The 13579-nt window shown below is 43.5% G+C and overlaps 1 protein-coding gene across 4 annotated transcripts in view; it reads right to left on the bottom strand.

Moving 5' to 3' along the window:
• Positions 1–976: 976 nt before the first annotated feature.
• LOC119969218 overlaps positions 977–13579 on the bottom strand; it is a 102983-nt gene continuing 90380 nt past the window's right edge. For all 4 annotated transcript variants that reach the window (XM_038802531.1, XM_038802530.1, XM_038802533.1 and 1 more), the window contains exon 12: positions 977–3028. In XM_038802531.1, coding sequence (XP_038658459.1) covers positions 2766–3028 — 263 coding nt within the window. In that variant the 3' untranslated portion in view covers positions 977–2765. The remainder of the gene's footprint in view (positions 3029–13579) is intronic.

The raw sequence follows: 13579 nt of genomic DNA, 5'->3' as shown, positions 1-13579 counted from the left end.
ATGTCTCCTGTGCTATCGGTGTTTATCTATTGGAAAAAGATCAGGGCTCACACAGTTCTGGATAAATAGGCTCTCAGTTCACCAACTTCTCTATGCCGAGTGTGTAGCTTTACTGTCAGGCCATGGAAGGGAAATTTCAATCCCATAGATGCTTACTGACAATTAAAATGGAATAAATCTTCATGATTAAAGGTATAAAAGACAAATAATTATTTAATTTTTTCAGCAGAATGGTAATGCATCCAGTTTCTATTGGTTAGCCAAAGGGGGCACTGGGTCAGTTTCCTCTTGAAAGAGGAAAGCTACATTTTCAAATAATTTTAAAATTATGAATGGTATTAATACACAGCCAACCTATCATAGCAACGGTGTCAGAATAAATGGGCAGAGGGATTTTACGATGCTTCTTGAAAATACTTGTAACTTATTGAAAGACATTGGGCTGAATTCTATGCCATCAGGATCCTCCGTTGTGCCAGCAGCCCGGGGGTTTCCCGATGGTGTGGGGCTGCCCCACAAATCTGGTGCGGCGGGATGGAGAATCCCGCCCTTTATTTATTGGTGGCTGCAAAATGAACATGTTATCAAGGGCCTCTGTTAAAATTCTCCGTAAAGCAACTCCCCTCTTCCCCACTCCCCCCCCCCCCCCCCAACGAAAAAATCTTGTAGTGTGACAAATTGTCTTTATTACACCCAAAGTGGCAGGATTTTGATCGTGGCCACAGCGAAATCTTGACTGGTCTTCAGATTGGGTACCGAAAAATTGGGTGGAAACTTGGTTCCATTCTGATTCAAGTCTTCAAGTTTTCAGGGGACTTTAGTGGTTCTTCCCCCATTCATGCAGCGCCTCAACAAATCAGATCAGAGTGAGCAAAAAGGCTGATCAAGTCGTATCAGAGCACAGCTGATTAGATAAGACACTCACGTGTCAGAGTATGACAAAGAGAATGCCTAATGGAGTCCATTCAAAGAGCCCTCAGAATTTAACATTTATTTATTGGGTAGCTAGTTTCAGACAGTAAACTGAAAATACAACTCCCAAATTAGATACAGAAAATTTTATTACAGCTCTACAAGAATACAATTTGTAATTTTATATTAACCAGATACAAAGAATGTAAGCCAGCAGGATATATCTGTTCAACAAATTGATACTCAATGAATGATACCTCAATATTCCTTATAGGTCATACCTAAACATTAATAAATTTGAGTGCTTATAAATGACATATTTCACAGGTGAGTAATGAAATATCTCCCCAATTTTGACACCCAGTGACAGCATCAAATACTCCGAATTGGGTACTGAATGAGTCAGGTGGCAAGATTGCCTATCTCAACACTGACACAACGACGCAACCTCAAAGCAGTTTTCTCTGTTGAACTGATGCACAATGTTGGATTTCCCACTCCTTATTGTCTTTAGGCGAGACTGGCAGTTTAGTGTTTGGTAGTACAGAACATGCTGAAAAATAGTTGTCCTGATGGAGGGCAAGACAAAAGCTTTGAACATGTATCAGCAATTTAGGGCAGAATTCTCCCATCTGGGACTAAATCTCGAGGTGAGGGCAGGGACAGGTACAAGGATAGGGAGTGTTTCCTGTTTTGGAGGCCAGCAGGAACTACACAATATCTTCCGGTCCCAACCTCATTAATTATGCAACCGGAGATTTAGCGTCACATTCCATAGCAGGACGGGCATGATGGCAACTGGGTGCCAAATTTAAACAGCACTCAATATCACTGATCTACCATTGAAGAAAAAAGATGGACCCCTCTGAAGGAGATGGACCTCTAGGAACACTCCAGGAAGTTCCACCTGAAAGATGCTCCGTCACCCATTGCTGTGTTGTTCCGGGGCCCAGGATTGCTCCATGTTGAACTCCGGACAGGTCCGGCCATGTTGCTACAGATGTGTTCTGGAACGGGGTGTTTCCCTGCTGGCATTACAGACAATCGGGCCTGGGGAGGAGGTTCCTTCATCAGCATTCCATTAGTGGGACCTACCATTGAACCTGCCGGCGAGGCCATGGGGAGAATTCTGCCCTAAGTGTGAACTAGTGCTGAATTGTGGCAAGTATTGGCTTATAAGGAACAGTTCGGGCAGTCCCAAACTCATTTACAACGGACAAAAAAACATTCTCTGGGTTAGATCCAAGCTCAAAATTCCAGAGATGCTGAACTCCGCATCAACTGCCCCACCACCCCACCCCCAATCTAGCACTTGTTGCCTTACATTTGTTGACTTCCAATCTACCATTAATAGGTTCAAAGTTCATGGGGCTCCAGGACAACCTAAGTAGTCAATAAAAAGTCATAATCTGTTCACATTTGAGCTGGTGAAAAGACTCTTACATTAATGAAATATTCCAACTTGAGGGGAGAAAATAACTTAAGATCTCTCCCTACAAGTAATATCTAGAAAGAAATTTCAGTAGCCAAGTCTCAGCAGTTCACAAAGTCATCACAAATGTTCTATTCACTTGTGTTTAATACCCGTTCGGCGATAAAACTTATGATTCCAGTTTTAGCTATTCTGCGATACATACTTCTGAGTATTGCACATATGCAAACTTGAACACTCTCACAAAAATAGAACTATGGCATTAAAGCATAATCTTACTTATATTCAGGAACCCTCATGGTTAATAGTAAAAGAAAGTCATAAATAAAGTGTGTATGATCTCAGAGATCATGTTGTTTCAGATCATAACCGAGCACATGTCCTTTTCCATTTTCGGCACTTCCATCTCTTTAGAAAGTGGTCAGAGGGTATTTGTGTCTCCACTGAAGTTCTCTTGGGGATCGCTGCTTTGAGGTGTGCTGATTTTGTTACTCTGATTCTCAGATCCTTTCTTGTAATACGTAGCAAAATACTGAGGGTTCTGTTTCTTGAAATAGCCCGGCAGGGACTTCCTGAGGTCATGTCTTATGCTGCGAATTGAACTGTTTATAGCAGCCACACAAGCTTTCCAGTCACGCCCATTCTCCCCCAAATCAAACACCGGATAAACTTCTTCAAGAAATTCTGTTGACAGAATAGAAAGAAATTACAACCACTAATGTAATTAATGTAATAAGCTATATTCAGATATGATTCAGTGTCCGTAACATTTCGACAATTCGGAGGCTCAGAGGAAATTCCTGGCCTGACTGTTCTTGTTCATTCTCGACATGTATTTTGGTGTTGGAAATAAATATTATCCCCATAAAAAAACTGTTTACACATAAGGAGAATAACCATAAACTGAACACCTAAACACCTAAAGCAGAAATTTAATATAAATATTTGACATTTTTTTTTCCCCAACCTCTGTTGTAATCATTTTCATGTCATTCTTTCTCGCTTGCACTTGATTCTAGCCATTCCTCTTTCCTCTATTTCTATAAAAGTTTTGAATGTTTCATTTCCTCCAACCTTCCTGCTCTTGTCCATTTTGGAGATGCAGGTCTTTATAAAAGTGCCAATTGGATGAAGTAAAATTGGCTCGCCAGAAGGTTATAGGAGAGGCTGAAAAAAAAGTATCTGAAGACTTTTATTGTATAACATAACTGCAGCTGAAAGTAGTTAGAAATTATTACATGCAATTTCTTCTACATCGTGGAATAGCAATTAGTTAAGACCCCAATAGTTTTTCAAGTAACTTGTACCTTGTTATTAAAGGCCATTCGTTGCGAGCTGCTTTTTAATTTATTCCTACAATAGGAAAATGTAAAACTAATTTATACCAAATGTGTCAGAATACATTGTGCCAAGTTATGTTTTATAATAGAAATTAAGAATTAGCTTGCCTCTTGTTTTGCTGTTGATGAGGAGATTTAAACTCAAAAATGCATGTTAGAATAACAATCTTTCCTATTCACTGAATGAAGTGGCAGATTCCAGAATTGGGTCCATTGCTATAAGGACACGAGTGCATTGTAATCTCTTGATGCTACACAATACTGTACCTACCACTCCCTGTCAGTAACTTATAAAGCCCACTGTACAACGATGATGGTGTACTGCAAAATAATAATTTGCCATATTTGCTGTAAAAAGAAACATAGAATCCCAGGTTTTAGAAACAGGATTATAAATTACAAACGCAAAGTGGTAATACTGAAGATGTACAGATTATTAGGTATAGTAGGAGTTCCATTTTAATAGCTGCACCTTTCCCCAGTCTTGGCCAAAGGTACTATCTTAAAGACATCTGTCCAGAGCAGACAAGGTCCTCCTTAAATAAGCAGATTGGTTTCCAATGCCAAGGGCTTGATCTGCCATTTAAACCAGAGGCCTGAGCAGGTGCGCATTGATGGCTCTCCCACTAGACCCACCCACTCCCAACAGAAGCCAGGACTAGAAGAGGCCCAGCAATGTATAGTTTTTTGTTCATTGTTGATTTCTTATGGAACAGGAGAAATAGGATTTCTCCCCATGCCCTGCCAGAAAACCTTGGGACTCTCAGTGTTCCTTCACCTCTCCCGCCTCCCACCCAACACCCCCAATTTCACAAGAGGGTTCTTTCCCTGGCATTTGTCTTGGGCCAGAATCAGACTCCTTGTCCTCCCCGGGGACTTTCTCCTGCATGATTTTAAGCAGTCACTTCCTGCTGACTTCCCAGGCATTTGATTGTAAAGTCTACAAGAATTATGTTGAAGACACCTGGCTTTTGAAACCTGCCCGGTATTCTTGGAGGATCGCACTGCTCATTTGGTCTTGCTCCTACCAAAGAGTTAAAATTAAACTCGTGCCACATATCTGGTGTCCTGCTTCAGGCACAATGACAAAGTCATGGACAAGACGCAGAAGAGTCTTTTGTACTATAAAACCCCAGAACTTGAAGAAATAATCAAACTGAAGTACTCAGTGAAGGGTAATCTATGAAGTGAACAGTTGTGAGGATAGAGTCGAGAGGTTGGGACTGTTTTCCTTGGAAAGAAGAAGGCGAAGAGATTTCAAAATCATGAGGGGCTGATGAGTGTAGATGGGGAGAAACTGTTCCCGCTTCTGAAAGGATCATGGCACTGATCCTGACCTTGGCACGGTCTCTGAGGCATCGAGGTGCTTGGATTTTATTGGGATAAAGAAATCACGTCGAGGGAGGGGAGGACTACATTAAGTAGATTCAACACTAGCTCTATCACTGATCTTTGTAGGGCGCTATATTTAAGGAAAGGAAAGTGCTGGAAATACTCAGGTCAGGCAGCATCAATGGGGAGAGAAACAGAGTTAACATTTCAGAATTGTTGAAAGGTCATTGATCTGAAATTTTAACTCTACTTCCCTCTTTCTATACTGATGGAGTGCAGCTGATAATACATTGCACATTATTAAGATTCAGCAGGATTCAGTTCAGAAATCCATGTTTTACTTGTGGAAACTGCACTTTTTGCTGTGAGCATCAAATAAAAGTGCTGAGAAAGCAAACCTGAATCATCATGCACCTATTTAACCACACCTTCTGCTTTCTACATTTTGTGGCCATTCTTTTCTTTGTGCTCTTTACCTTCACCATCATATATCTTAATTTGAATAACAAATCTGTTAGTGCTACTTCGTGAAAATATTATTTGAAAGGAAGAAATACACTGGATTCCTTTTGCCCATATACAGTTTCTTGTAAGAATTCAATTAAGTTTAACAAGCATTCAGGACAATTTTGAACTTCATATAAAAAGGCAAATGTTTTGTTCACATTTTTCATTTTTAGATTTACTGAACGTTTGAAACTTAATTTGAAAACACTCACTCGTGATGATGTACAGGTATAAAGCATTGGATTTGCATTTTCCATTTGTGTTTTAGAATTGTGCAATAAAGGTGTAATGCCCTATCTCTATCTGTATATCTACCCTATCTCCCAGTCACTATCTGTATATCTACCCTACCTCTATATCTCTATCTGTATATCTACCCTACCTCTATATCTCAATCTGTATATCTACCCGACCTCCATATATCTATCTGGATATCATAGCTATCTCCATTTCTCTATATGTATATCTACCCTATCTCCCTTTCTCTATCTGTATATCTACCCTATCTCCCTGTCTCTATCTGTATATTTACCCTATCTCCCTATCTCTATCTGTATATCTACCCTATCTCCATATCTCTATCTGTATATCTACCCTATCTCCATATCTCTATCTGTATATCTACCCTATCTCTATCTGTATATCTGCCCTATCTCCCTATCTCTATCTGTATATCTACCCTATCTCCATATCTCTCTCTGTATATCTGCCCTATCTCCATATCTCTACCTGTATATCTACCCTATCTCCTATCTGTATATCTACCCTATCTCTATCTGTATATCTACCCTATCTCCCTATCTCTATCTGTCTACCCTATCTCCATATCTCTATCTGTATATCTGCCCTATCTCCAAATCTCTATCTGTATATCTACCCTATCTCCATATCTCTATCTGTATATCTGCCCCTATCTCCATATCTCTACCTGTATATCTACCCTATCTCCATATCTCTATCTGTATATCTGCCCTATCTCCATATCTCTATCTGTATATCTGCCCTATCTCCATATCTCTATCTGTATATCTACCCTATCTCCATATCTCTATCTGTATATCTGCCCTATCTCCATATCTCTATCTGTATATCGACCCTATCTCCCTATCTCTATCTGTATATCTACCCTATCTCCACATCTCTATCTGTATATCTGCCCTATCTCCATATCTCTATCTGTATATCGACCCTATCTCCCTATCTCTATCTGTATATCTACCCCTATCTCCATATCGCTATCTGTATATCTACCCTATCTCCATATCTGTATTGTAGCCACGTGAGTTGACCACTTCCCAAGTTAAAATGGAGAATCACAAGGAACGCAGGGAAAATTGGACAATCCCAGAGAAACAAGCAGTTTGCAGACTTTTCCTGTGTATTCTGCCTGCAAAGAAAGCAGACAGCACTGAGACCAGCAGCCATGCATATTAATGAGCGATTCCCAGGCACAATGGTAACAATCAAAGGTGATCGAAGTAAAGCTAGACTCCTCGGCGCCAGCAGGAGTCCAAGACAAAAGAAGCAAACTGGCACCCAAGGACCGCCCAGCGATCGGGAAACAGCCCAGTATTGGGGAATTCAAACCAATCGATTGGTATGGGATCCAATCGATTGGAAGTAAGCTCGGGGTCCGCCCAAAATGGTGCAAAGCCCCTGAGGACTATAAGATACAGCCCCCAAGGTCAGTTCGCTCTCTTAGCCGGCCCTCCCAGCAGAACATCTTAGCAGCTCTCGAAGAACTTGACCGTAAGAAGGAGAGGCCTGGCCAACTGCTGCACCATCAAGTAAGTGTCCAGTCAACGCACGCTACCAGATAGACGCTCCTGACCCCTTAGTCCATACCAGCTGGAAGCCTGCAGACTCAAGATCGAGCAAGAGGCCATTTTCCCTGACCCAGCGGGTTCCCTTATCCAGATAAGTACTGGCCTGTTAGTGGTAGGAATAGCCTAGTCTTTTAGTATTGTATGCATGAGTAGCGATTAACTGTGTATTAATAAACGTGTTTTGATTTGAACCTTACAAATTGGTGTATTGAGTCATTGATCTGAACTTGAACTTGAACCTTGTGGTGGTATCGTAAGGATACCTGGCGACTCTAGAGCTAAGTAATAAAACAGAGCCAATTGAGTGTAAAGCGCACTCACCAGAACGAGCAACATTTAGTGGCGACTCTGATGGGATTCGACTAGAAGTGGCACTCCCACTCCGAGAGAACCCAGCAATTTGCAATTAGAAATCCAATTGGGAACAGAAACAATCACAAGTGTTCAAGCAGTTCTGATCAATCCTCATAATTCGGAAGTGTGTTTTTGCATGCGTAACTAACAGGGATATAAGGTAAAACTGATAGATTTTGTTGCGAAAAACTGTCGGGAGTTTATATTCCGGAAAATAGCGAAAGCCGTACCCGTGTCTACAGCACCGCCTTAGTATCCCTTGCTCTAAATTTAAAGAGAGCATAGATAGGAAAGATGGCCATGCAGGCAATGGAATGCCTCATGAACCCTCAAGAGTTCGTGTTCGCAGCGACCAGCAGAGTAGGACAGTGTCCCGTTTGGGAAGTCAAGATCAGAAAGTACCTCAAAGGGAAGGGATGGCCCCTTTGGAGCGAATTCTGTTCAAATGAGGAAACAGGTCCCAGGAGTATAGGACATACGTGGTGGGAGAACCTGAGTGAGATTCATAAAAAGAGTTTAGGGAAAGCTCGTAAGCCGATGGCAATCGTGTCCTGTTTGGCACAATTGCGAGGCACAGAGGAGGTCGTCGGACGCTCTGCGCAGAGTTTGAGGAAAGAAATAGGATGAGTAAGGTTGATGTCAGCGATGTAGAGAGAGAGAGAATATCGAATTGAGACGGAGGTTAGCAGCAAAAGACGTAGAGGTGGATGATGCCAAGAGGGCACACCAGTCTTGTCTGGCACACTTAAGCCATGCTCCCAAGCCCAGTATGAAAAGGCCTATCAAGACATGCAAACGCGCAGTCTTGATAAGAGAATAATCCGAGAAGCAGGTAAGAGGCATGCAGAAGCAATGCAGCGACTTAAAGGCAGCTTTAAGAGCACTCCATGCTGCCACCACAGGAGCAGAGACAAAGCTCAGGGACCACGCGAAATGCCGGAAGCAGATTGCAGAACTGCAGTCTGCTTTCCGTACAGAATGGGTTCCAAAGCACTTTGGGACACAGTTAGATGAGGAAAATGGCCCCGATTGGCAGGAATTTAAATGCAACAGCCACAGAGATACGTTCAGGGAACGTGTGCGCAAGATAAACCGCCAGAAGAGGAAAGCACCCAACCCCCCCCACAGAGCAGATAGCACCAGCACCCATGAATCCAGTCACACCCCAACGCAAGCATCCACAGGACACTGGCGCACCAGATTTCACTTATACCACCCCTTAATGTGCCCAACTTACGGGACGTGTGCGACAAAATCACACCGTTCCTCCCCCACCCAGACCCCCACCAAATTCTTCACGAGAGTAAAGCAGCAGGCGACCATGTACGGCCTGGATGAGCGAGAGCAAGTGAAGATCACGGTTTTAAGTTTTAGAACCCTTCAGTAGCAGCAGCCCTTCCAGACCCACAGAACGTCGGAGGAGGCACCCTAGAAGAGATGCACACAGCGATCCCGATGCGATCGGAATATAATAGAGGTGACCCCGTAGAAGGCCTGAACAAGTGCAGGCAGAAAAGACCAGAACACCCCACAGCGTTTGTTGGACGCTCTAGGATCCATTTCACAGCAGTGTTTGGAAACTTAGACCGTGCCCATTTGTCCCCAGTACAACATGGCCAAATGGACCCGCACCCTTATCTCCCATGCCACAGAGGCACGACAGAAAGCGTGCGCGAATTATGACCCCTCAGAAGGCGTCCCACAATGAGAAAATGGGTATTAAAAAGGTTGTCCTGCGCTTGGGAGCAATCCGTCCACAATAAAACAGCATTTATAAAAACCCGAGGAAGAGCAGGCAGATGCAGACATGCATCAGTTAAAAACCATCAAAAACCCCGCATGGATAAATGAAGATAGAAACAGCCCACCCCAGAAATCCCAGGAGTGTTATAATTGTACAATTAGGACACTACGCATGAGAATGTCAAGCCCCCCCAAAACAGCAACAGAAATCAGCCCACCAATGCCCCCCGAAGCAGAGCAACGAAACCAACAGCCCCGACCCCCACTCAGGGAACAATACTCAAGGGAACAATGCACCAGAGTGCCTGCTCCGCCTTATGTGCCTCAGGGGTCATGTTCCAACTGTGGGCAGCCAGGGACACTGAGATTGCAGGAGACCCCCACCACCAGCTAGACCCGCCCCCAGATATGAAAGAGAACACCACCCACAGCAGCTACAATGTCCCAGCTGCCCCATGCAAACTATGAGCGCTTACCCACCAATTTCTCATGGCAGGGATACCTCAGCAATGCCAATTCATTTTGTTCCTCTCCCTCCTTCCTCTCTTCTTCGGTCACACTGCACTGACTCCATATGCTAGTTACACCCCAAGCCAAATGTGATTTACGGTATCCTTCTTTCTGATGGAAACCTGCATGATATTCGTTGCATGTTTGTTGTATTTGTTTGTTAAATGTCCAGTGTTTAAATTTTAAACAGCTTTTCACAGCCCCACGGGAACCTGCACGTTTTGTGTTGCATGTTTGTTTGTTTGTGTTTGCATGTGTTTTTGTTTCAGGTACAACAGCTCTGCGGCCACATGCCACATTTGTCCGCAGACGTACTTTGAGAACTGCCAGAGCCACATGTTTCGTAACTGCTCTTCTGGTTCGAAGTTAGAACCATTACAGGCAACCCCCCACAATGAATTACACTCTTGCCTGCTCTTGTCAGGTCACTCAGGCAGTTGGAGTAACGGCAAGTGGTCCCCGCCCTGTCTGAGGACCCCCCCTCTGGTCAGCTAAGCTCGGGTAGGGCACAGCCGCCCCTACCCGGGGATTCCATCCAAATCTACCATCGCGGTCCCATACGCAACCCATTTCGGCACTCTTTGTTTGTTTTGTTTTCAGGTAACCCTTTTGGTTGCCAAACTCTCTATGCTATTTACATCCAGGGATATTTGGATGGTTAAAACGCAAAGCCTGCGAGACGGCTCGCAGTGGTACAGTATTTGAGAGTATGTCTGGTCCTAAAATTCGTTTTTTGAAAAAAAAAATGAGGGAGTCACAGAGAGTGACCGATTATAACGGAAACTTGGCACAAAAGAACAGACATACTGCAATGCGAGATATTAACGAGATACTAACAGACACTATGCTTGATCCCACAGATTTTCAGACGCTCCAAGGAGGGATCAAGGAACAGAAGAGAAGAGAACAGAAGAGAAGAGGAAGATGAAGAAGATATCTTCTACCCTTGATCCATATGGTTGCCCGCGGACGTGAACCCCCTTATCCCCACTCCACCAGCCGTTAATCTTTCACTTCCACAGAACCACACAGAGCCCAGTATCAAGTAGCAACACGTCGACCTGGTGTGACAAATTCATCACCTGGTATTCACTTTCCTATGTGGTAGAATCACTGTTAGCATTGGCAATAATCATGCAGCATTGTACAGACTCTTCGTATGAAGAAATGGTGAAGGAGAGCCTACCGCTCTCGCACCCCGGTTTACAGGATGAGATCCCCTATTTTCGGTTTCCACCAGGCCCCTGAACCCCTCGAAATGTAATAAAGAACTTTTTCGTTTGTCGTACATTTGTAAATAAAGAAATGTGTTTTCTGAAAGATTGTGTAACTCTGAGCTTGACTGCCAAGCCAGAGAAATGAAATATGAATGCTGCAATTATTTTGTAATGTTAGGAAGTTAGTATGCTTGGATGTTTTGAGTGAGTGTAGTTTATTGAGGACAGTTAGCGGTTTCCAGTTTGTGGTTTGGTAATGCATGTTCCCTTATGACATAGCGCCACTTAGAAATTGTTAGGTAAAACTTTCCTGCATTGTTGAGGACAGTGTAGAGGCCATGGAACTCACTGAGGTCAGGTAATGAAGACAACATAGTTGTGTGATCCTTCACGCTTTGCGTTAGGATCACAAGGAAGGAGTGTAGCCACCTGAGTTGGCCACTTCCCAGGTTCAAAATGGAGAAACACATGGAACGCAGGGAAAATTGGACAATCCCAGAGAAACAAGCAGTTTGCAGATTGCATATTAATGAGCGATTCCCGGGCACAATAGTAACAATCAAGGTGATCAAAGTAAAGCTAGACTCCTTGGCACCAGCAGGGAGTCCAAGACAAAAGAAGCAACGGGCACCCAAGGACGCCGCCCAGCGATCGGGAAACAGCCCCAGTATTGGGGAATTCAAACCAATCGATTTGGTATGGGATCCAATCGATTGGAAGTAAGCTCGGGTCCGCCAAAAGGGCGCAAAGCCCCTGAGGACTATAAGATACAGCCCCCAAGGTCAGTTCACTCTCTTAGCCGGCCCTCCCAGCAGAACATCTTAGCAGCTCTCGAAGAACTTGACCGTAAGAAGGAGAGGCCTGGCCAACTGCTGCACCATCAAGTAAGTGTCCAGTCAACGCACCCTATGAGATAGACGCTTCCCTGACCCTTAGTCCGTACCAGCTGGAAGCCTGCAGACTCAGGATCGAGCAAGAGGCCATTGTTCCCAGACCCAGCGGGTTCCTTTATCCAGATAAGTACTGGCCTGTTAGTGGTAGGAATAGCCTAGTCTTTTTATTATTGTATGCATGAGTAGCGATTAACAGTGTATAATAAACGTGTTTTGATTTGAACCTGACTAATTGGTGTATTGAGTCCATTGATCTGAACTTGAACTTGAACCTCGTGGGGATCATAAGGATATCCTGGCGGACCTCTAGAGCTAAGTAATAAACAGAGCCAATTGAGTGTAAAGCGCAACTCACCAGAACGAGCAACAGTATATCTACCCTATCCCTATCTCTATCCAGTATCTACCCCTTTCTCCCTATCTCTATCTGTATATCTACCCTATCTCCATATCTCTCTCTGTATATAGAACATAGAACAGTACAGCACAGAACAGGCCCTTCAGCCCTCGATGTTGTGCCGAGCAATGATCACCCTACTTAAACCCATGTATCTACCCTATACCCGTAACCCCCTCCCCCCAACCTTACTTTTAGGACACTACGGGCAATTTAGCATGGCCAATCCACCTAACCGCACATCTTTGGACTGTGGGAGGAAACCGGAGCACCGGAGGAAACCCACGCACACACGGGGAGGACGTGCAGACTCCGCAACAGACAGTGACCCAGCCGGGAATTGAACCTGGGACCCTGGAGCTGTGAAGCATTTATGCTAACCACCATGCTACCGTGCTGCCCATCTACCCTATCTCTATCTGTATATCTACCCTTTCTCCACATCTCTATCTGTATATCTGCCCTATCATCTCTCTATCTGTATATACCCTATCTCCATCTGGTATCTACCCTATGTCCATATCGCTATCTGTATACCTACCCTGTCTCCATATCTCTATCTGTATATATACCTATCTCCCTATCTCTATCTGTATATCGCCCTATCTCCATATCTCTATCTGTATATCTGCCCTATCTCCATATCTCTATCTGTATATCTACCCTATCTCCATATCTCTATCTGTATATCTACCCTATCTCCATATCTCTATCTGTATATCTACCCTATCTGTTTCTCTATCTGTATATATACCCAATCTCCATATCTGTATATTACCTGTCTCCCATATCTCTATCTGGTATATTACCCAATCTCCTATCTCTATCTGTATATCTACCCGACCTATCTCTATCTGGGTATCTACCCTATCTCATATCTCATCTGTATATTCTCTATCTGTCTATCTACCCTATCTCTATCTCTACTGTATACACCTATCTCCATATCTCTATCTGTATTCTACCCTATCTCATCTGTATATCTACCTATCTCCTATCTCTATCTGTATATACCTATCTATCTGTATATCTACCCTATCTCTATCTGTATATCTACCCTTTACATATCTCTATCAGTATATCTACCCTATCTCCATCTCTAATCTGTATATCTAC

The sequence above is a fragment of the Scyliorhinus canicula genome, chromosome 7, assembly GCF_902713615.1.
Source record: "Scyliorhinus canicula chromosome 7, sScyCan1.1, whole genome shotgun sequence".
NCBI lineage: Eukaryota > Metazoa > Chordata > Chondrichthyes > Carcharhiniformes > Scyliorhinidae > Scyliorhinus > Scyliorhinus canicula.
Note: the sequence above shows the minus strand (reverse complement) of the source record. Positions and strands in the feature narration are given on the sequence as shown.